Raw genomic sequence first — 24566 nt, forward strand, 5'->3', positions numbered from 1 at the left:
AAACCCAAATAAAAATTTTATGGACAAAATAAAGACAGTGAAGCATAGATCAAATAATCTCACTTGATTTCACTATACAAGGTGATGTAACCCAAACACAAACAAATTTGAATCTGGTTAAAATTTGTGTTGACTGTGCTCTCTAAGTGTTGTCAATATATACAGCAATTTTATGTAAGCTACATCCTAATCCATTACTGAATTTAGAGCAAGTTATGAAACATACTTTGAAATTCAACAATTATTCCCATAGACTAGGTGGGGTAGAGCAGAGACTCAGTGGGTTCCATAATAGGCTGCTTTTAAGACATGGCTCCAAATGTGACTCTCTATGAAACATTTAGTCATTCAACTTAAAGAGAGAAATTCAACAGAAAAGAAACTGTCAGAGTTCCCTAAGATGGGTACTTTCTTTTCACCAACACAAGGGCCAACGCTCTAAGACATTGAAGGGGATTTCTTACAAAGGCTCCAACAGAATCTCTTGTGTGCTACCAGGTGCGGCTGGAGAACGCTGGAAAGAGTAACACGCCAAGTGTCTGCTCATTATTCCAAATCCCCAGAATGTGCCACACGCCGTTAGTTGTGTCTCCTGGAAAAAAGAGCACCCGCGCTTCTGCATCTTGAGAGAAAAGGGAAGCTGGCAAGAATGCATCTTCAATTCAAACTGATTCCTCCAGCAGCATCCATTCAAACAATAATACAAGTGAGACAATGAGACATTTACAAAGCATTATTTGGCAATGACACACAGCACCGTGCCTGTCACTGACTCACAACAGATCCTCTAAGCCTCAGCTAATAGATTAAGTAAACAGAAATAGATGTATTTTTTTCTTTTTAAAGAAAGCTTGTTTATATCCTCTTTTACCATAAGATACGTTGGGGGGTTTATTCAAGAATTTGCTGAGAGTCATATCCTTATTTTTCATGTTTCCAAGGTTCTTCCTCAACACTGCAGTCGGCTGACTTTCCACTGGCTGCCAGAGTTACCTGAAAATAATTATCATCAACATCCAACTTATAGGCCATGAACGAGAAAACCACCCCAGGGGTTATGTGGAGGAGCACCAGACCCAGGTTCTACTATGCAACTTAAATATTAATGTTAGCCACTGTTCTTTCCAAATTGATTTTAAGCTGGTCTTGGTTTTCAACAATGATTTGCACACTTTAAAAAGGCATATTTGCCTTAGGAAGGTATCTGAAGCACTAGAGAGACTTTGCAAGTTGGGGAATAAATAACTTGTATGATGCTTTTAGGGTTGTGAGGGGCTCTAATTACCCATAGACTCACAATACAATAATGCAGTCCTTAAAACACAGTGCCCGTGCTACTCCAGACAACCGCAGAGAAACAAAAAAATCCAGAACCAGCATCTAGTTCTACTCATGCACGTGAAAGGTTCAGTTTCAATGAGCCCAGGTGGATTTTATATATATCCAATTTTAAAATCAGAAATCTTGGTGGTCTGGCTCCACCATATAAGCTGTCCAGGCTTTAAACGTTGAAAGAAGAAAAGAAGGGAATTAAAAACCAAGGATCAGTAAATCTAAATTATTTCAACGCAGACATTTATTAATCAACTATAATCACCAGACTGTCTGGATTATGCTTCCCTGGCTCTAAGCAAACTGAACCCTTACACAAATTGGGAGGTTTCCCCCTCCACATCTAAATCGTTTTCCTAGCTTACCTTCCATCTGTCTGTCCTCAACGTCATGTGCAAACTTAAACCCACGACTGATATTCCACATAATGGAGAGACTGGATTTATGGAAGCATTAGGACACGGAGACATGACAAACGGCAGCAATGATTGAAAGAAATCTGACCTTCTTCTTACCCAAGTGGAAGGGAGACGCATGCATTATGAACACACACAACATGCTAGGGACAGAAAACCAAATGCCTTTCATGAACCAAGCAAATGAAAATAAAAACTACTCCTTCCACCAGTCCCCATGAAGCCTCCATTAAAAAAAAAAAGACCATGCAAGAAGCAAATGTAAGCATCACATGCAGTTATTCTGGTTAAAATAAAAAACATTGCATAATCTCAAACTAAGGTTACAAGGCAAGAGTCTGAAACTAGAGAGACCAACGTGACATAACAATGCTTAAAATGGTTAAAGGTGTGACCAGAGCAGCAGCAAATTTGTTTCCCCTTCAGTGAACTGTCAGGAAAGACTGCCAGGGACAAACTGTCTGCCTGGAGCAAGCTGCCTGTTCACCATGACCTTGGATGTGTCTATTTGGCTTTTAGCGATGAACCAGATCAATAGCTGTGTAACATTATAAATCTCAGTGGGGTGCCTTTGGAAAACCAGACAGAACCTGGGAGGATTGTTTTCACATATTAGGACCTCTGTCTCTAAAGTAGCTGGGACAGCAGTTTTTGGGGGGCATTCCCTTTTTCTGACTGGCTTAAAGGAAGTGGGGACTCCACCCCCCCATCCATTCCACCCGGCTCTTTTCAAACACCTGGGTAACAGAAAAGCCAGAAGGGTAGGGACTGGTGGAAAGCACTGATGTCCCCAGCTCAGTTTTTAAAACAGTGGAACAAAACAGACCAGGAAGAGTTTCAAAGGCAGGAGTAAATGTAACTCAGATATTCTGGGTAAAGCCTGCAAATTCATCTCTGTAGCTCTGGCTGCCTCCTTTGTGGGTGGGTGTCAACCCAGCTGATTGGTCTAGACCAAGAAGAGTCAATTGCCTGACCTCACGATCTTCACAGAGCTGAACTCGATCACTTAACTAAAAAACGAAAACAGCTGAATAATTATTAAACCAATATGGTCATTTCATTATTTTCATGACCTGCTCAGTTTCATTACTTGATTATCTAAACAATAATTCATCAATGAGTGGTTGGTTCAGTGGTTAATTACCTAGAGACTAAGCCACTATCTCTATGGAACTGCCCAGCAAAAAAAAAAAAAACAAAAAAAAAAACAAAAAAAACAAGGTTATTTGAAATAAAGCATAGGGTCAGGATGCTAAAAGGATACACTCAGTAAATATCTCTGCAGAGCCCGTTGCATGCCTGGCACTGCTTTAGGGCACAGCAGTGATAAACAGAAATACAGTTTCTTTTCTCATGGGCGTATTTCCTAGTGATAGGGAGAGCTGACCAACATTTCCCTTTGGGGGTTTAATTGTTTGCTGAAAAAATGAAATGAATTTGTCCTAATATGCTTGATGTCCTTTGAGGGAAAAAAAAAAAAAATCTGGGAAGTCTGAAATCTAAAACTATCCCCATGCTTACAAATCTTCCTCAAAACTTGTCCTGTACAATATTGCTAAGTAGTATGCTGAGCTGCTCCAAAAGGGTCACTCTAAAGGTAATTAACCTCTAAGATCTTTCTTATAACTGCAAAATTAAAAAATACATGTGGTGATTTTATTTTGGTTCATACGACTGTATTTCCTTGTATGGCAGCCATTGGGATCAGGCTGTATCTTTGCTATGTAATTGTACATTCATTTTGCTGTCCGCCAGTGCCTAATTCAGGGCTTTGTAAGTTATGGGCACTCTGTAAAACGTGATTAATCATCAAAATATAGGAAGTCATAGGAATAAGATGGGGGTGCTCAATTAAACCCCACAAGGCACACAATAAATACCTGTTAAATATAATAGAGCATAAACCTATTCCATGAAATACTGACTCTTGTTGACCAAAAGTAACATTTTGATGGAGAATAATCCAGCATATTCATTCAGATGTGGTACTTTCCAGGAGAATGGAGTTTACCATTTAGGTCCATCTTAATTTCCAACAGTTTTAACTGTTTTCACAGAGGTAACTGATTTATGCAATTGCCTCTTGATGAGTAGGGTCCCTCCCTAATTTTCATTAGAAAGTTAGGTTTATGCACAATGTAGCTGACACAGAGGGGGGTGAGCCATTGAACTATGTTACAGTCCAATAAAGAGAATTGCTTCTATGTCATCTTTAGTTGTCTGGCATATATTTGGAATGACCCAGAAATACAGGGAGAAATTAATTATTAAATGAGATCAACAGGAGTCAAGGTCTCAGAAATCTGTGTTGGGTTCAGACTGTCCTCAGCTGCTGTCTAGACCCTCCAGAGTCGACCTTGCTCACCTGCCGGGGCTTCTCCAAGTTTGCTTCGCTCTGGTCATGACACTCGGTGTTTGACAATGTCAAGTTAGTTACAGTGAAGGCGAGACAGAGCCCACTGAGCTTTAAGACTTAGCATCCAACAGCTTGGAAGAGTCCAGAACATCCATGCTTCAGGAATAATGGTGCTGCCAGGCAATGTGTGACATGTCATGTTTTTTAAAAGACATTTATGGATACTTGTCCTGAAGGAGACAATTGCTTCCCCATTCTTGGAGCAAAGTGACTTCTAGGTCAGAACTCATGCTCCCACGAAAATAATTAAGAGAATGATAGCTTTGCAAATTTATGTGGGCATGTTTTTCTTTTTCTTTTTTTAACCAATACATGATATACAGCAAGGAGGAACACTTGTGCTATGTAAATCAAGTGATTCTGGGCATTTCTCTTGATGTTTCGCTTGAGGAACAGAATATCTGAAAGTCAGCAGAGCCCTAGAAACCACAAATTCTTGAGCATAATATTCAGAGAAAACGGATCAAATCTGCAGAGTAGGTGGACAGGGGAATCAGAATGATTGTTTTATATCACATAGATGAAACAAGCAACCATCTGACTCTTTCACTGTTAGACTTATTGATTTCCTGCCATGTTAGACACGGAGTTAGATGATCTGAGACTCACAGAAGCTTGAGTTACATGATTCTTTAGAAAAATAAATGTGACAATAATACATGCAGGGCTTTTGTGTTTGCTTTAAGAAACTGAGCATGCACTATTATATACAGGTCTCGATATCCATGAACGGGAAAGGTACCTTGCACTCATCTACTATGACTGAGTTGTGTGCGGCATAGACACACTGGTTTGAGTTGCTCTCCCTATGGTTCTTCAAGTCATCATAAATGGACTGAGTCTTGGTCATTTCGATATCTTCATGCACTCGGTGCTGGGAGTCAATGGTGTCCAGCTCAGACTTGGAGAGGTGATAGACAATCCCAGCCCCAAAAGAGTCACCCACAACATTGACAGACGTTCTCATTCTGTCCCTGGAGACAAAGAACAGAACACGCTTAGTGAGGAAGCAGTATGATGTGAGGGTTGAGAGGTCAAGGTCTGGACTGGAGAGCCCTGGGGTTGAGTTCCAGCTCTATCTTTCACTCTGGACTTGTGACTGGTCTGGACCAAGTGACTTCACTTTCATGAGCATTGATTTCCTTGTTTGTCAACTGGAGATAACAATCGTACTTCTCTCATAAGCTTGTATGAAAATTAAACGAAACGATGTACATAAATTGCTTAGTAAAATGTCTAATGAAATGGTAAGCCCAATAAACAATAACAGAAAAGAAAGGAGGCAGGAAAGAGGAAGAATTAGAGGGAAATAATATCCAGTAGTCATGTAGTCATGAGAGGTGGACCATAAAGAAGGCAGAGTGCTGAAGAATTGATGCTTTTGAACTGTGGTGCTGGGGATGACTCTTGAGAGTTCCTTGGATGCAAGGAGATCAAACCAGTCAACCCTAAAGAAAATCAACCCTGAATACTCATTGGAAGGACTGATGCTCCAATACTTTGGTTACCTGATGCGAAGAGCTGACTCATTGGAAAAAATCCTGACACTAGGAAAGATTGAAGGCAGAAGGAGAAGAGGGTGACAGAGAATGAGATGGTTGGATGGCATCACCAACTCAATGGACACGAGTTTGAGGAGGCTCCAGAAGTTGTGATGGACAGGGAAGCCTGGCGTGCTGCAGTCCACGGGGTCGCAAAGAGTCGGGCATGACTGAGCAACTGAACCAAACTGAACTGAAAGGTGTGCAGCACCAGTAATCAAGTTTGAATCCTCTTTCTTTCATTTTGCTTCACATTCTGCATACATGCTAAGTGGCTTCAGTCATGTCTGACTCTTTGCAAACCCATGGACTGTAGCCCACCACACTCTTCTGTCCATGGGATTATTCTGGCGTGAATACTGGAGTAGGTTGCCATTCTCTTCTCTGGAGGATATTCCAGATCCAGGAATTGAATCCATGTCTCCTGCACTACAGGCAGATTCTTTATCATCTGCTGCTGCTGCTAAGTCACTTCAGTTGTGTCTGACTCTGTGTGACCCCATAGACAGTAGCCCACCGGGCTCCCCCGTCCCTGGGATTCTCCAGGCAAGAACACTGGGGTGGGTTGCCATTTCCTTCTCCAATGCATGAAAGTGAAAAGTGAAAGTGAAGTCGCTCAGTCATGTCTGACTCTTAACGACCCCATGGACTGTAGCCTACCAGGCTTCTCCGTCCATGGGAATTTCTAGGCAAGAGTACTGGAGTGGGCTGCTATTTCCTTCTCCAATTTACCATCTGAGCTACTCATAAATGATGGGAAATTCAATGGACATGAACTTGGGCAAACTCCAGGAGATGGTGAAAGACAGGGAGGCCTGGCATGCTGCAGGCCATGGGTTCACAAAGAGTTGGAACGACTCGGTGACTGAACAGCCACAACAATGTCTAGACCTCAGAATTAGTACCCAGACAGCAGCCATTTCTAGTAATGTCCAGCAAGCCTTCTTGATTTAAACTGTTCTTCAAAGATTCCAGATTACCTCCACTTATTTATTAATTCTTTGTGAAAGAGTAGCCACCTATGAAATCCCCCATAATAAAAATTTTATCTTTTTCGTAAGGATCTCTGCCCAACACACACATACACACAGACACAGCTGTTGGCTAAGACACCCAGTCACAGTTTCCTCCCTGACTAATATGTGTAGTGATGATGTGCCCTGAAAAACACCAAAATACTTTCTCTTGCTCTTTCTGTTAATCTAAAAAAAATAAAATCTTCCAGAGGGCCTCTTGAACCAGGAAGGGCTGAGAAAACTCCTTCCTCAAATCCGTTTCTCAAGTTCTGACTTGGAAAAAATAGGATGGCTCATAACACTCCCTCTCAAAATGTCAGCATCAGGAAAACTAATTAAGTTCTTAAGAGCAGATTGTAATCTCTCACCCATAAGTTAAAAACAGTGTGAAGAGTCCTTTTGACCAGATTTGTGAGATACTCAAAGTTGTAAAAAGAGGGATGCTGGAAAATCACAAAGAAAAGAAAAAGAGTTTAAGTAAAAATGCTACCGAGACATCTTAGCCCAGCACTCTAGCATTCGATTCAAAATTTAAAAAAAAAAAAAAAGGAGGATACCAGCATTGGTTTAAGGCGATGTGGAAACCTTAATTGGTTCTTGGAACAAAAGCCTAAAATAAATTCTACCTGCTCTGATCAAATCTATTTCTCATTTAAAGTGAAAGTCACTCAATCATGTCTGACTCTTTGCAATCCCATGGACTGCACCTCTGTCCATGGAATTCTCCAGGCCAGAATGGGAGTGGGTAGCTATTCCCTTCTCTAGGGGATCTCCCCAACTCAGGGATCAAATCCACATCTCCTGCATTACAGGTGGATTCTTTACCATCTGAGCCACCAGGGAAGCCCAAGAATACTGGAATGGGTAGCCTATCCCTTCTACAGGGGATCCTCCCAACCCAGGAATGGAACCCTGGTCTCCTGCATTGCAGGCGGATTCTTTACCAGCTCTGTTACCAGGGAAGCCCAGTCATTATGAAGTTGCAGTAGAAGGAGTCTGGCTTGGCTCTCTTGCAAGGAGCTTGGGAGCCAGCCGTCCTTCTGGTTTTAAGCAGGAAGATACTATCCATGAAAAAGATACAGATCACAGCCCACTTCAACTCTCAGGGACATCTGCATATTTGAGAAGGTTCTCGCCCTCCCTTCTGCTTTAGAGAATCTACCTCAGAGTGATAGCCTTAACATGAACAAAGTCTGGGTCTTGAGGTCATCTACAAGACACAGGCACTTGACGTGGAGCTCACTAAGAAGCCCCAATATAAAGAGATGAGAGCGAATTATGTAGTAAGAAAAAGCCTGGGACTTCCCAGGTGACACAGTGGATAAGAATTCACCTGCCAATGCAAGGGACACAGGTAAGATCCCTGGTCTGGGAAGATTCAACCTGCACCCAAGAAACTAAGCCCATGAGCCACAGCCACTGAGTCCCATGGTCTAGAGTCCATGAGCTACAACCACTGAGTCCCAGGGTCTAGAGTCCATGAGCCACAACCATTGAGTCCCAGGGTCTAGAGTCCATGAGCCACAACCATTGAGTCCCAGGGTCTAGAATCCATGAGCCACAGCCACTGAGTCCCAGGGTCTAGAATCCATGAGCCACAATCACTGAGTCCCAGGGTCTACAGTCTATGAGCTACAGCCACTGAATCCCAGGGTCTAGAGTCCATGAGCCACAACCACTGAGTCAGGGTCTAGAATCCATGAGCCACAGCCACTGAGTCCCATGGTCTAGAGTCCATGAGCTACAGCCACTGAGTCCCAGGGTCTAGAGTCCATGAGCCACAACCACCGAGTCCCAGGGTCTAGAGTCCATGAGCTACAGCCACTGAGTCCCAGGGTCTAGAGTCCGTGAGCTATAACCACTGAGTCCCAGGGTCTAGAGTCCGTGAGCTATAACCACTGAGTCCCAGGGTCTAGAGTCCATGAGGCACAACCACCAAGTCCCAGGGTCTAGAGTCCATGAGGCACAACCACCAAGTCCCAGGGTCTAGAGTCCATGAGCCACAGCCACCGAGTCCCAGGGTCTAGAGTCCATGAGCCACAGCCACTGAGTCCCAGGGTCTAGAGTCCATGAGCTATAGCCACTGAGTCCCAGGGTCTAGAGTCCATGAGCCACAACCACTGAGTCAGGGTCTAGAGTCCATGAGCCACAGCCACTGAGTCCCAGGGTCTAGAGTCCATGAGCCACAACCACTGAGTCCCAGGGTCTAGAGTCCATGAGCCACAGCCACCGAGTCCCAGGGTCTAGAGTCCAGGAGCTACAGCCACTGAGTCCCAGGGTCTAGAGTCCATGAGCCACAACCACTGAGTCAGGGTCTAGAATCCATGAGCCACAACCACTGAGTCCCAGGGTCTAGAGTCCATGAGCCACAGTCACTGAGTCCCAGGGTCTAGAGTCCATGAGCCACAACCACTGAGTCCCAGGGTCTAGAGTCCATGAGCCACAGCCACCGAGTCCCAGGGTCTAGAGTCCACGAGCCACAACCACTGAGTCCCAGGGTCTAGAGTCCATGAGCCACAACCACTGAGTCCCAGGGTCTAGAGTCCATGAGCCACAACCACTGAGTCCCAGGGTCTAGAGTCCATGAACCACAACCACTGAGTCCCAGGGTCTAGAGTCCATGAGCCACAACCACTGAGTCCCAGGGTCTAGAGTCCGTGAGCCACAGCCACTGAGTCCCAGGGTCTAGAGTCCGTGAGCTACAGCCACCGAGTCCCAGGGTCTAGAGTCCGTGAGCCACAGCCACCGAGTCCCAGGGTCTAGAGTCCATGAGCCACAACCACTGAGTCCCAGGGTCTAGAGTCCATGAGCCACAACCACTGAGTCCCAGGGTCTAGAGTCCATGAGCCATAGCCACTGAAGGCTGATGCCTAGACCCTGTTCTCTGCAACAAGAGAATCCATGGGATGAGGAATCCATGCAATGAAGTGAATAGTAATTCCCACTCCCTGCAACTAGAGAAAGCCTGCATGCAACAATGAAGACTCAGAGCAACCAAAAAGAAAGAAAGGAAAAGCTTGGACTCTGGAGGCAAGCTGACTTGGATTCAAATGCCAGCTTTTCCCTTTACCTGTTGGACAACCCTGATCATACATGTTTGTGAGCCTTGGTTGTCTCATGTATAAAATGGAAATAATAATTTTAAAAAGTTCCCTACAGAAAGGTTGTTGTGAAGATTAAATAAAATAACATAATTCTTAGAATAGTTCCAAACATTTAGTGAGAACTCACAAAATTAATTATTGCATGTTGTATACTTTTACTTCTAATAGAATTATGGTGAGGATTAAATAAGGTAGTATCTATAAGGTATATTCCTGTTCACATAAATGTGAGCTACCATCATTACGGGGCTTCCCTGGTGGCTCAGATGGTAAAGAATCTGCCTGCAATGGAGGAGACCTGGGTTCGATGGCTGGTTTGGGAAGATCTCCTGGAGAAGGGAGTGGTAACCCACTCCATTATACTTGCCTGGAGAATTCCATAGACAGAGGAGACTGGAGGGCTACTGTCCAGGGGGTTGCAGAGTCAGACACAACTGAGTGACTAACACTTCATTTTCATACTATTACTGTTAATCATATTAAGTCAGTTCATACACTCTTTTGGCACCTCCTAGGTAGACCATCCAAACATGCCTGGTTAAGTTACTGTCTCCCCTTAAAACATCAACCTTATTTATACGCCAATTCCTAAGGCAGCACTCCCAACTAACCAGCTGAGTTATTTGCTCCTCAGAGAGTTGTAGTCTACTTTGTCATTTTTCAACTATACTTCCCATCCCTCTTGGACTATGCTCTGAGCTGTGCACCCAACACCCCTGGTCAATTGTTAATTCCAAAGAGAACTAAAGCCTTCAAGAAGAATGCTCTGAATACCTGCTCATCTCATGGTCCAGAAGAATCTGTCTTATTGGCAAATAGAGGGATCAAGGTAATGGTGGTGGTGATGATAAAAGTTGTTGTTTAGTTGTTAAACTGTGTCCAACTAGTTGCCACCCCATGCAACCAGGGAAGCCTGATGATGATGTTGAAATGTGATGATTCCTCACATTTATATGAATAGGAATACACTTTATAGATATTACCTTATTTAATCCTCACCATAACTCTATAAGGACTATTATCCAAATTTAAGAGATGGAAACACTGAGGTTGAAAGAAATTAAGTGGCTTTTCAAAGTCACACACCCTCGTAGAGTCACAGAACCAAATCTGGACACAGGCAATGTGACTCTAGAATCCATTGTCCACCGCATGACACAAAGCACTCAGGAGCCAGACAGCACTGATTTGAAAAATGGCTAAGTTTGAAAATGGTTAAGTGGAAACAAAATAAGAACGTGGACTCTAATACTTGCTGAGCTCTTTGTTATTGGGTTGGCCAAAAAGTTCATTTGGGTTTTTCCATACTGTCTTATGGAAAGATCTGAATAACTTTTTGACCAACCCAGTGTTTATTGATTCATTCAACAAATACATAAAGAGCATTTTATTTATTTATTTATTTATTTATTTATTTTGCTTCTGTGTAATAAAGTTTTATTAAAGTATAAAGGAGATAGAGAAAGCTTCTGACATAGGCATCAGAAGGGGGTAGAACAAGTACCCACTTGCTAGTGCTAGCAATGCAGTTATATACTCTCCAGTAAATCAAAAGAATGTCTGGAGGTTGTAAAGACCTCATCAGACCTACTCCCAGAGCATTTTAGTATGTGTGCTATGCCAAGTGTCTAAGCAGTAAAGAACAAGAAAAGACCCTTCCTTTGCTCTCTTTTCTGTAAAAACTCACACTCTCTTTACTTGTCTGTATCCTCCACTAGAATAAGATAAATATTCCAATAGGAATAAGCACTGGATGTTCTTGGGTTTTGTAGGCAGGGAACTTTATTTACACTGGGGTCCCATCAATGGCTAGAATCGAAATGTCTTGAGTCAGGTACTAAGGGTGGATCTGAGATGATGAGCTAGAGAGAAGAGAGAACTAATATGTGTGAGATCTAAAAGGTAGGTACTCTCAGGAGCATTCCGGATGGCTAATGAGTACAGTGGGAGCAGAAGGAAAGGACTGACCAAATCGTGTGTGGCCTTATCCGTCAAGTGCAAGAGTCAGGACTTTATCCCAAGCGTGACGGGGAGCCACGGAAGGGAAGCATCACAGTTGGTTCAGTATAAAGAACGGCAAGACTGAAAGAGCAAAATCCGCTTAGTAAAGATGTGGTAGATACAGAGGAAGATGAACCTGAGACAGAGATAGATAGCATCACTGACTCAGTGGACATGAATCTGAGCAAACTCCAAGAGACACTGAAGGACAGGGAAGCCTGGTGCGTTGCAGTCCATGGAGTCGCAAAGAGTTGGACATGACTTAGTGACTTCACAACAAGAAGCAGGAGACAGAATTACAGGACTTGAGGACTGATTGATTATGGAAAAGAAACAAACAAACAAAAAAGAGCAGAGAATTTCTCTCAAGTTTCTGGTTTGGGCAACCAAAGGACAAGGCTACCATATCTAGGGGGCATAACTGATGGGGAGGAAAAAGATTCTGGTGTCAGCATAAACGTGCCAAGTGTGTGGACTGTGACCCAGCCAAGGGGAAATGTCCTGCAAATGATTGGGAATATGGACCAAAGGTCAGGAGAGATATCTGAGCTTCAGGTGTGAATGAAGAGTCAACACCTAAAGAGGCCATGGGTGAGTCAAGGAAGATTCAGTTCATCCTTGGAGAGAAAGTACAGTGAAACAAGCAGATAATCTAGTTCAGAACCCTGAGGAAGACCAAATAGTTAAGGATTGGGCAAAGGAATACGAGCCTGCAAAGGGGGCAGGAATTTAGAAGGGGGGGGAAGCACCCATGACTGCCTGGAGGTCGGGTAAGATGAGGCAAAGAAGTGCCTCTTGGCTTCAGCAATGAAGAGGCCATGATCAACCTGGCAAGGGTAGCTTCAATCCACAGCTCTCCACTGGAAGAAGCTTAAATGAGAGGCAAGGAAGAGGGGAACACTGTGCAGAACCACGTTAGTCAAGATGCCTGACTGTGAAGCTGAGGAGACAGAATGGTAGAGGCAGGCAGAAGAGAGAAATTTGGGTTTGCTTTTGAGGCCACCAGGGAAATATCTGACCAACTCTGGGGAAGTCCGACTCTAGCCAAGAGCAGGATATGGGGATTTATGGCTCACGTGTGGAAAATTTCTCCACAGACAAATGCTTTCATTTTCTCTCCCAACAGCCCCAACTGTTCATGAAACCCCACTGATCTCAGGAGATTTTTAGGCTGCTGTGTAAAAAAGAATTTTAGAGTGCTTCCTGTTATTCTCTGGTCTGGATATAGCATGTCCAGACTATGAGAAGGGGAAAGATGTGAGCTTTTAATTGAATGAATTCCAAAAATGATATAGCTATTCTTTGGAGTTACCGGGAATCAAAACCAAAATGGGGACTTGATGAAGCTCCTTCATGCTGAGGCACTGGGTCGGGTTTCTTGCAAGAAAAACAATTGCCAAGGTGCTCTCTCTTTCTCCTTCTCTCAGTCTAAATCGTCTGGCAGGAAGATGGTGGGATTGTCTGAAAGTCTTATTCACAGAAGAACAGATCCAGGGTCACTCAAAATTCAACTGGTACCTTGTACTGGAGTGAACCACATGAAACTGCCATTTTTATAAGTCTAGAAAGGCCAACTACCCACTCCAGTATTCTTGGGCTTCCCTTGCGGCTCAGCTGGTAAAGAATCCGCCTGCAATGCAGGAGACCTGGGTTCGATCCCTGGGTTGGGAAGATCCTCTGGAGAAGGGAAAGGCTACCTACTCTAGTATTCTGGCCTGGAGAATTCCATGGACTGTAAAGTCCATGGGGTCACAAAGAGTCAGACTGAGCGACTTTCACTTTCTTTCAGAAAGGCTAACTATTGGCCATTTCATATGAGCCAGCCTAATACTCATAGAAACAAACCATTGTGTCTGCCTCTCAGGATGCAGGGTGCGCAGTGTGGCAGAGGGGTCACCTGAGGCCCCAGACCTTGAGAAGGCCGGCACTATTCCGGGTATCTGAGGGCTCAGACTGCATGGGATTAGGGAAGGGAAGAAGGAACCACAGGACACTGAATTTTGGATTCAAGCCTGGATTGCAATTCTGGCTCCAGCAGAGAAGCTTGTTTAGTTTTTCTGCTCAGTTTTCTCATTTGTAAAATATGGAAAGCAATATCCACTTCCAAGCGTGTTGAGAACATAACAACCACTAACCCGGAGAAGTGCTCAACCTTTGAGAGGTCTTGGACCAAACTGCCTATAAAAGCCTTCACAGAGCACCTGACTGAAATTCAGTGCTCAGCCTTAACTGCATCACCACCGTCATCATCGGTCCAAGCACAAAGGGGAGCAAATCACTTCCTCTCTTATTCCTTCATCATATCTTACACGCTCCTCCTCTGTACCTACCTCTGGTGGGATTTTCTGACCACGTCTGTCCCCATTACCAGACTATAAGCCCTTTCAGAGTGGGCTGTTGTATTCATTTATGACACGGGCAGGAGGGGAGGAGGGCTGGAAAGGAGGTAAGCGGGTATGTGAAGGAGGCAGGGTGGGGATGGATCATTGTCTAAGAAGTGGAAGCAGATTAATTCTAGAAAGAGAACTGCCTTCTGCTCACCAACCCTCCAGTTGGTTATTTCAGTGGTAAAAAGTGCAGACACTGGGTGAGATCTAGAAGAAGGAAGAGGGAGACACAGCCCAGATTCCCTTGCAGAGGAAAGTGAGAGCAGTGTCTTGAGAACTGAGGAAAGATGCAGAGGTGGAGAGTGAGGAGGAACAGCCAGGTAGGCAGAGACTGGAACTAAACAGGTGTAGGAAGAGATTCCCAGGGGTGGGGTACACCAAAGGACGTTTCAAAAAGAAAATAGATGCCTATTATTAAGTTTTTACTTTCCATAAATTATTATTCTGATACAAGAGATAATAGGGGAAGAAAATAAATTCCCTTCTTCCCTTCTAGACCCCTTTGGCTGGTCTAATAATTAAATCTACATAAGAGATTAATGGGAAAATGTAATTTCGTATATGTCTGAGCCTTAATAAAATAGGAGACTCAAAGGCAGTCAGGTAATTGAGGCTTACATGCCATCCTGAGGGAAGGAAGGGGACAAGGGTCTGGGGCTTGAAAGGAGAGGAAGACAACTCACAGGAAGAGCAAATATTTGGTAAACAAATGTTTGCCTGGCCATGCAGATAAGCCTCTCCAGTGAAAAAAGTTCTCTCTGGTAACAGAGTTCTTCCTGCTATAGGCTTCCTTCTAAATCCTTTCAGTCAGTTAAGGAGGAGGAAAAAAGCTTGTCCTTAGTCTGATGGGTCCTGACCACTTTCAGCTTAAAATAAGCCACATGCTAACCGGCATTTTGAGGAGTCTCACATTCTGCTCCTTTTCAAGATGGAGCTGCACGGAAAAGGAGATTTTCTTTCTCGTTTTATAGCTCTTCTGAGCTTGGCCCCTCCTCTAATCTTTCCATGAGCATAATATATATATATATATTTCTTTTGTGATGCATTAAAATGTGACCCACCTCCACCCCACTCCCTTGATGGGGAATTGCACTGCACTGAGTTAGGAACACTTTGGCAGGGGACAAAGGACTTAATCTAAAAGGGTAAGGCTGGCATGCTAAAGGATGACCAAAAATGAAAGATGAGGTAAGATGTAGAAAAGAGGAGAAGTCAGTGGAAGTAGGAAATTGAAGCAAAAGGCTTAAGCATAAACCTGTGGAATCTTCAGAGGTATGATGTGCATAGGAATTGGTTTTCTTTTCCACCAGACACAGAGCGGGGTTACTTCAGCTAAGTGTGTGCATGACTCAAATGAGCTAATGAAAATGCAGATGGGAAGCCTGGGACACCCGAGGAACAGCCAGATGGTCTGGGTTTAAATCCCAGGTCAGCCTTTTAAGACCTACTAAATTGGGATATATTTCTTTGCTCTAAGCCTCAGTTTTCTGAAGTGTAAAACAAGGACAGTATTACTAGCTGCCTCGTAATTTGCTGCAACTTTTAAAACAAGTCCATGTGACATGTGTAGAACAATGTCTGACACTGAGTATTAGTTATCAGAGCCCAGTGTCCTCTTGATCTCCTTTCATTGAATGGATGCCCCCAGTGTCCGCTGGAGCTCAGAAAAGAGGAGAGATGTTCACAGACCAGAGTCAGGAACTCCTGCTCCCCCTTCTCTACCTCTGCTCTGCGCCATTGCTTCTGGAGGTGAGGTCCCTGGATTGATCATCAGCATCCTCTGGGACTTGTTAGACAAGCCACTTCTTGGGTCCCTCCCCAGATCTTCTGACTCTCTAGTAGGTTGAGTGCACACTCAAGTTTGAGAACCAAAGCTCTATTCCCTCTGGGAGGATAATGGGGGAACTTCAGGGTGCCCCTTGCAGGGTGGAGGCCCCCTTAGGCTTCCTTATAAGGAAAGAACTCAACTATATCTCCAATGAGCAAATACATCCCCAGAAATAATCTCACCAGCAGTCCTATGTGATAACCGGGCCATAGGTCCACCTGGCTTTCCTTCCCTCACCTGTGGTTCGACTCAGTTATTTATCACCTTTCCGTGGCATGGGCTTCCTGGGTGGCGCTGGTGGTGAGGAACCCACATGCAATGTAGGAGACATACTGAAATGTGCGTTCGATCCCTGGGTCGGTCCCTGGCTAGTCTGAGAGCATCGGTGTTTACAATTAATTGATCACAGCCAAGTACCGATTTCTCTGGAGGAGGAAATGGCAACCCACTCCAGTATTTTTGCCTGGAAAATCGCATGGACTGAGGAGTCTGGCAGGCTCCAGTCCATGGGGTTGCAAAGAGTCGGACAGACTGAGTGACTGAGCAAGCAAGCCTGGTACTCATCCCCCAGTTTTCCTTCCATCCTGACGCCCTCAGAGAGAGGGGGTGATGTCAGCAAGGACTCATAAACATCTGCCAAAGACTCCTGACGCAAAGGGCTTCTTGGACCCTGGGGGAGGTTCTGATTTTACCAGCCCCTCCCATCTGGTGTTCTAGGACTCAGACACTTTCAGGGCCCAGAATCTTGCTTTTCACCATGACATTTACAGAGCAGCTAAGCCTGCTCATTGAAAATCATCCAGGGCTTGGCAGGCAGTAATGTGGCTGGCTGACCTCCAGCAGTTGGCACACAGCATGGCACATTAAATGTCACTGTGGGCTGTGTTTGGTCCTAAATTGAAAATTGCTAGAGTTACGAAAGCTTACAAACCTCACAAACCTGGGGAGGAAAAGAAATGTCCTGCTTTTCTTTGTCTCCTGCACAGACTACATCACCAGGGAAAAACCAGAGCCCCCTGCACCCCTCTCTCAATTCATCCCCTGCCCCACTCACACACTGAAGGGCATCCAACAGCCATGGAGCCCATGACCAAGAGTGTGTTTCCAGAACTCCTCTTGCTGGTGAGAAAGAATGTGGAACCGTTACTAATTCAAAGCAGATCTGACCTAGCTACAGACCCCTACACACTTTCCCAGGATCCTCTACCCTCTCTTTTTCTTTGCTTCTGAAAAGGAATGTTCATGCTCATTTGTATATAAACATCCATCACCAGCAGAATCCTAGTCTGGGTCTTAAAACTGGAAGGGCATTCAAGGGCACAGAGGTCTAGACTGTGCTTTCAAGCTAGTAGCTTTACTGCTCCCGTTATCCGCATGACCCAGTTGAATCCAGAAAGTAAGTAACTAGCCCACAGTCCTACCATGAGTAAGTGCAGAGTTCAGACCCGGGTCTCTGGCTTTCTCCCCTTGATCACAGAGCCTCTTTCCCTCTGAGATCAGACCCCAGAACTAGAAGCGAGTTCTTCAATCACTCTACCCTTTCCAGCTGCAGCCTGCAATGATGTTTTCTCATACGCAATCTCATCAATAGAGTTAATCCAAACGGATCATCACGTTTTTGCTGTTGTTCAGCCAACTCCCTCCTGCTAGCACGTTTCACCTCCAGAATGAGGACGCCTTGCTCTGGGTGCAGGTGTGAGCCTGTGAGCGCCCATTCGCTGACATTTAGGTCAGGAGGAGGCAGGGTCATGCATGTTTCATGAGCTGACTCTCCTCCAAGAGGCTTGGAAGATGACTGCCAGGAAGACCAGCCCACAATGGCTGATCCGAGGGAGTCAGAGGACTTGAAGTCTTAGAGTGGCTGAGACCTTCATTGTACCCTGTTTGTCCCCACTTAACCTCCTTGTTTTGTTTTGTTTTAATCCTGAGAGAGGGGAAGAAAAAAAAAACAAGTCAGACAAAAAATTCTCTGGTTAGAATGTAGAACGAGGGGTGCCCCCGAATCAGCTTGTTTTTCCCAACCATTCTGATTCTGGACCCCTTTGCGCCTGTGTGGGGTGGTGTGAAGGGCCCTGACCTGGCCACACAAGCTACCCTGTGCCTTTTGACACTTGGTTTCCTCATCTGTGAAACACACCACTGTGCTCTTTATGGATTAATTGTAAACCAATGTAAAGAGCATGGCGGCACCCACCAAATACTAGCTCCTTTTCTTCAATCCTGATAAATCGAGTATATTTTTCCACTAAAATGAATTTGCATTATAATGGGGGGCAGCATCTATACTAATCATTGCTAAAGAGATACATCTCTAATGGTGGATTTCAGGCCTTGGCAACAAGTCCAAGAAGAGAGTAGGCAACGGATCCTAACAACATAAGTTCAAAGGTCAAAGAGGTAGAGGAGGCTAAAGTCACAAGGGAAGCAGCTGGGACTTCAATGGCTTCTTCTATCATTCTTCATGTGTGGAAAGGCCCCTGGTTATCACAAAGCAGCTCTGTGTGTCACTTTAGCATGCAATTATTGAGCCCCTGCTGTGTGCTCTGTCCCCAACAGTGGCCATCGTCTTTATTTCCACTTTGTCCTCCTCCTAACCAAAACCAACCCCACCCCTTAGTCTCTCTCATCCTGTTTGCTCCAAATCCTTCCACCAAACCCCACCAACCAATCTCAGCTGCCCCCATAACTGCCTTGTTTGGATGGATATCATGAGACAGCCTGCCCCTTGGGGCCAGCACAGGGCACAGAGAACCGCCAAACTAGGGCTAAGGCTCCTCTACCCCCGTTGAAAGAGACGAGCAGGGACAGATAAGATTCGTCTCCCGTGACAGGCATTTCCAGGGCATTTCTCTGGTGACAGAAGAACCAGTTAGGAAGATCCGTGCCCCTCCTGAGTTGAACAGATTCTGTCCACTTCTCATTTGTATCCAAACCTCAAGAATAGGCAAGTTTTCTGGAAAGACAAGGCTTCCTTCTACCCTTCCAAGATCTCCTTCTTCCCTTCGGCCACTCACACATTTCTCTCTTAGGAAGGGTGCTTGTAGAGAAGTGGAACTTCTCTAGCATGCAGGAACTCAAGTCCATAAAATGTGGCTTCTGGCTCTTAAAATCCATGTCAATAAATGCCAGAAAAATCGCTACTGGCAGGTAGGGCAATTTTACAAAATTAAGTGTGAACACTTTGGATCTCTGCGCTCGTCATTCCGAGCCTCTGACTCTGAAGCCAAGGGCTGGCCCCTGTCACGGAGTGCCAGGACTGGACTAGAAGTACCAGTGTACATCCCATAGAACATCAGAGCCCCAGGAAGACCTTGGCAAAAATATGCCAGCCTCCTACCGGGGGCCATCTGGATAGACTGACCCACCTTTGGGAACAGATAGTGAGTCTCACACTAGGATAATGTCCTTCACTGGGAAAGTGAGCTGGGCTACATGTACACTGTCAAGTTCAAGCATCTCTGCACGGGCTCAAGGCTGTCTACCTTATGTCACCTTTCACCACTCCCTACCTTTCACTTTGTGCTCCAACAGTACGAAACCACTTTATTTGTTGCCTCTGAGCCTTTGCGTAGGCTTGCCTTGACCAGAATGTCCTAAACTGGGTAACGTCTACCTACCTGTTAAGGTCCAGCTTAGGTATCACTACCTTTAGAAACTTGAATGTGGCCGTGATTATGAATGTGGTGGCCTCCAAACCCAAGCAGACCGAGGGTCAAATCTCTATTCGTTCTCCCTAAACCTCAGTTTTCCTATTTATAAAATGAAAGTGATAGCACCAAATCTTCATCATCGTTAAAGAAACCTGTGAAGGACTCAGTGTAGCTGACACATAGTATTCAGTAGCTATTTCCCTTGTTTTCTGATTTCTCCACTCTGCCTTTCCATCCTAGTGTGGGATGGGTGTCTATCTCTCTCACTATTATTCTATGTGTGTGCAATTTAGAAATATACATTATGGAAGTATAATTTACATACAATGGAATGTACCCATTTAAGTGTATGTTTTGACGAGTTTCCACTTATGTGAACACCTGTGCATACTTGCGTCTATGGAACATTTCTATGACTCCTAAAGCCTTCTTTGTGCCCTTCCCGGTTAATCCTCACGCCTCGATTTCTGGGCCCAGGCAACCATGATCTCTTTTTACTGCTGGAGATCATATTATCTTTCCTAGAGCATCACATAAATGGAATCATACAGTATATACTCCTTTGTGCTTTGTTCACTCAGTATAATCAGCTCACTCAGTTTTGAGATCCCCTGCATGCTTCAACAGTAATTTGTCCCTGTAGCTCTGCTTTTAACTTTGTATTTTAATTAATTTGCTTCCTCCACTAGACTCTGAACCTCTCAAACATTCTTTTTCTTCTCTGGTTCCCAAAGAGGCACTCAGTAAATGTTAGGGGGAAGAAAGTTGGGAGGAAATGAGAGTATTGTCATGGGGACTGGCGAAGAAGATCTTGGCGCAACCTTGCATCTTGTCCACCCCTGGGCGGCAGTATTCACATTCCCAGCAGAGCTGCACACACAGACACTTACAGCAGCCAGTCCACAGCCACCAGCAGGCTGATGTCCTCGGTCGGCAGGCCCACAGCCGTCAGGATAAGGAGCATGGTGACCAGCCCAGCACTGGGAATACTGGCTGCACCAACGCTGGCCAGTGTGGCCGTGAGGCTGTGAGAACGAAAAAGGTCAGGTCAAAGGAAGAGAAAGTAGCCTTGCCAAAACCATCACTGGCTTGCAATTTTAAGCTCTAATTTTCCCAGCAGTCATAAAATCCCTTTTTCCCTCCCAAGGAATAGAGGAATCTGGAGTACCAAGACCCAGGAAACAGGGTCTATTTGGGTTTTGCTCAGTCTGATGGAAGCTTACAAATTCATGGATCAGAGTCTTGCCCCCATCATGCCATGCCATTCACCAAATATATCACAGGGCTCAAATAAGGTAAGCATGGCTCTAAATGCAGGCAAGGAAATACTAAAGAAGAAAAACAAATCACCCTTAATCCTTCCACAGGAACACCACTGCATTCATTTCTGCTTACGTCTTTATGTCTCTGTGAGAAACAGAGGCCTCTAGACTAAGTGGCAAGAGTCTGAGGAGGTCACTGCCAACATTAACATGAGAACTCAGAATAGCAAATATCCAGACGCAACTGAGTGGACATCGGGGAAACAAACTGACAGAATTCCAAATGGCATTAAGCTTTAGATGCCTGGACATTTCACCATGGGCTGGAAAGTACATTATCCAGAAACAGGGCGCCAAGAAATGATAATAAAAAAATGGGAGACCTTCTTCCTGAAACATCTCATTCCTTGCTTTTCAAGGGATGCCAAGGGCATACCCAGTGCCATTTTGAAGTTGTCTCTGGAAACGAGTTTAATCTAGGGTTCAAGCACCCCTCCTAGACACCAGAGGGCCTCTGTAGTCAAGCAAAGGACAGTGACTTTTTCTCCCTCTATTCTGGATGCTGTTTATAAAAGCTGTCATTTCTGAATGGACAGCTTATGAAAATATGGATTCCCAACTTGCTTTTCTGACTGCTGAAAAGAAATAGGCAGCTGCTTTCTCGGTGGTTATATAAAGTTTTTTGTTTGTTTGTTTTACAGTTTTTATAGAGTTTTTACAGTAGGTCTTCTGGCTTCAAACCAAGACTCAGACTCCCAAGCTGGTTTGCCAATTGGTGTGTCCATGTACAGAGCCCTGGTATTACAGTCAAAAGGAACCTGAATTTACCTAATCTTACACACGAGGAAAGAAAGTTCCCAGGAGGTTTCGTGGTTTGCACTGCTTTTTCCATATTGCCATCCTTCCCCCATTTAGGCTTATCACAAAATAGATACTCCCCCTAGGTGGGATTAGAACCCATCTTTGCTTTTACCCTGCCCCAGCAATATGGAGCTGATGTAAGGGTTTAAAGAGCTCCATTTTGGGGGGTGGGGGGCCTCCATTTAGGTCATAAGAGATAATAATTAGTAGTGATTATCAGAGAAGGTTCTCAAGTTGAACGACCTAGCTTCAAATCCCAATTCTGGCACTTATTAAGCACATGACTTTGGGCAACTTACTTAACGTCTTTGTGCCTTGATTCCCTTATCTATAAAGCAAGAGATAACAATGGGGTCTCACTCATGGGGTATGCAGGAGCTCAGAAATTAAGCACTTAGAAGAGGCTGGCACACTGCAAATTCCCCTCCTGCTAATACATGTGAATTCTTATTCTCATTGGGAAATCTGGGCAGGATGAGGCTGCTTTGTGATGAAAACTTCCCTAAAGTCCCGAGAGCTGGCAGGTGGGAATTCTCAGCCATTTCCCCAACATGGATAGAACACACCAGGGAAGGGGAACTTCCTAAGTTCCAGAGGTCTTGGCTGAGGCTGTTTTGCTTGCAACCTCAGTTGTTTCTGTTCTGTGAGTCACTCTTGCACATCCCTGGGTGCTGTGGCCACGTTGTCTTGCTACCCCTTGGTTGTGTGAGACAAACTTCTATAAAGAAATCTTCCTGGAAGCTGGCTCTCTTTCTGTTCCTCCATCTCAGTCATTTCCTGACCTGAACATGGGCGGGGTGCCTGTGGAACTCTAAGCCCTGCAACAGCCCCTGGGCGGAGATCTTCCCTCTCTTTATCCCTTCCTGATCTTCACGTCCTTCCGCTCCTCTGGCTCACTCCTCTGGCTGGTTTTTGGATGTTGTACAAGACACCACACACACATTAATTGCAGCAGAACCTCACAGTAACCCTGCAAGGTACATCTGGTTGTACCACCAACTGGACGGGTGGAGAAACTTAGGGTCACTCAGCTGAACATGGTCTGCTGGGATTTGAGCACTCGTCTACTCGATTCCAATGCCATGCTGCCTTTTTAGGTCTCTTGATCCCTCCTCACATTGAACTCTGCTACTGCTGCTGCTAAATCACATCAGTCGTGTCCGACTCTGTGCGACTCCACAGACAGCAGCCCACCAGGCTCCCCAGTCCCTGGGATTCTCCAGGCAAGAACCCTGGAGTGGGTTGCCATTTCCTTCTCCAATGCATGAAAGTGAAAAGTGAAAGTGAAGTCGCTCAGTTGTGTCCGACTCTTAGCGACCCCATGGACTGCAGCCTACCAGGCTCCTCCATCCATGGGATTCTCCAGGCAAGAGTACTGGAGCGGGGTGCCATTGCCTTCTCCGCACATTGAACTCTAAGACTTAACAAATTTGCTGAGAATTCCTGGCCACTGTTTTGCTACATGCAGGGAAATGAGAAGACGAGAAATGTACTTGGAGGCACAGCAATGAAGCTAGACTTGGCTGTTTTTCTCTGACTAAATTGGAATTACATATACTACATATACTAAGTAGCAGCCAGGAAACTAGCTAACTACATATACTAAATATACATATACTACATACGGAGTATATGAACTACATATACTCCTTGGGAGGGGGGAGGTGTTTCCCAGAGATAGCCCTTGTGATGTCTACAAACAGAGGATTTGATTGAACTTGTCAGAGGCACCACTATTAAATATATTTGGCCAACTTTACCCTTTGTCCTGTGAAAATTCTCGGTACTATCATTATTAAAATAAAGGGTAAATTTAAATAATTCAAGCATAATCTCAATCACCTGGTGTGATCTGCAAGTTCTCATCTAATGATGTGAGCTTGATGGGAAGCATGGTTGCTTCATCAATGGGAGACTTCAGAGACATTAAAAAGCCCCATTTGTCTTTGAATTTTAAAGTAAGGGAGGTTGGTTTGTCTTTGAATTTAAAAGGAAGGGAGGTTGGCAGTCCTGTACACAGTCTGTCAGGACACGACTTAGAAGGCTTGATAATTTGACATAAAGCATGTTTTCCACTAAGTAACATCATGTTACTCACTATATCACTGTCACCTTTTTCTGTCATATGCTAGGAGTACTGTATTTGATTAGGCATCAATAATAGTAATACTACTAGTAGCTAAGATTTATTGACAGGTGACTATATATCAGGCACAGTGCTCTCAACCAACCTAGAATATGTGATTATTGTCCCATTATTTGAAATTGAGGCTCCTTTACAGTACTGCTACAGGTTGAGGTGCGTCCTCCCCAAATTCATCTGTTGAAGCCCTAATCTCCAATGTGATGGTACTTGGAGATGGAGCCTTGGTCATGAAGGTAGAGTTCTCATGGTGAGATTCGTGTCCTTGTAAGAGGAGACATAATAGAACTTGCTGTCTCTCTCCAGGTACCAAGGTAAGGCCATGTGAGTGAGCATCTAGAAGGCGGTTATTTGCAAATCTGGAAGAGGACATTCTTCAGGAGCTGAACCCTCTGGCACCTTAATCTTGGACTTCCCATCCTCCAGAACTGTAAGAAATAAACATCTTCTGTTTGAGCCAAATAGTCTATGGTATTTTGTTACACAGCCTGAGCTGACTGAGACAAGTACATACCTCCTAGGATGGTTGTGAGGATTAGATAAACTAATACATACAAGTAGGTGTGATCTTTAAGTCTGCAGAGAAGCGATATGTCTTTAATGACATAT

General features: G+C 44.6%; 1 protein-coding gene across 2 annotated transcripts in view; it reads right to left on the minus strand.

Annotated features, from left to right (window-relative positions):
* Window positions 1–718: 718 nt before the first annotated feature.
* Window positions 719–24566, minus strand: part of SLC1A2 (solute carrier family 1 member 2) — a 104773-nt gene continuing 80925 nt past the window's right edge. For both annotated transcript variants that reach the window (XM_069553691.1, XM_069553690.1), the window contains 3 exons: window positions 20582–20716; window positions 4907–5138; window positions 719–993 (listed from right to left, as the gene is read on the minus strand). In XM_069553691.1, coding sequence (XP_069409792.1) covers window positions 922–993; window positions 4907–5138; window positions 20582–20716 — 439 coding nt within the window. In that variant the 3' untranslated portion in view covers window positions 719–921. The remainder of the gene's footprint in view (window positions 994–4906; window positions 5139–20581; window positions 20717–24566) is intronic.

Source organism: Ovis canadensis, chromosome 15, assembly GCF_042477335.2.
Source record: "Ovis canadensis isolate MfBH-ARS-UI-01 breed Bighorn chromosome 15, ARS-UI_OviCan_v2, whole genome shotgun sequence".
In the NCBI taxonomy this organism is placed as follows: domain Eukaryota; kingdom Metazoa; phylum Chordata; class Mammalia; order Artiodactyla; family Bovidae; genus Ovis; species Ovis canadensis.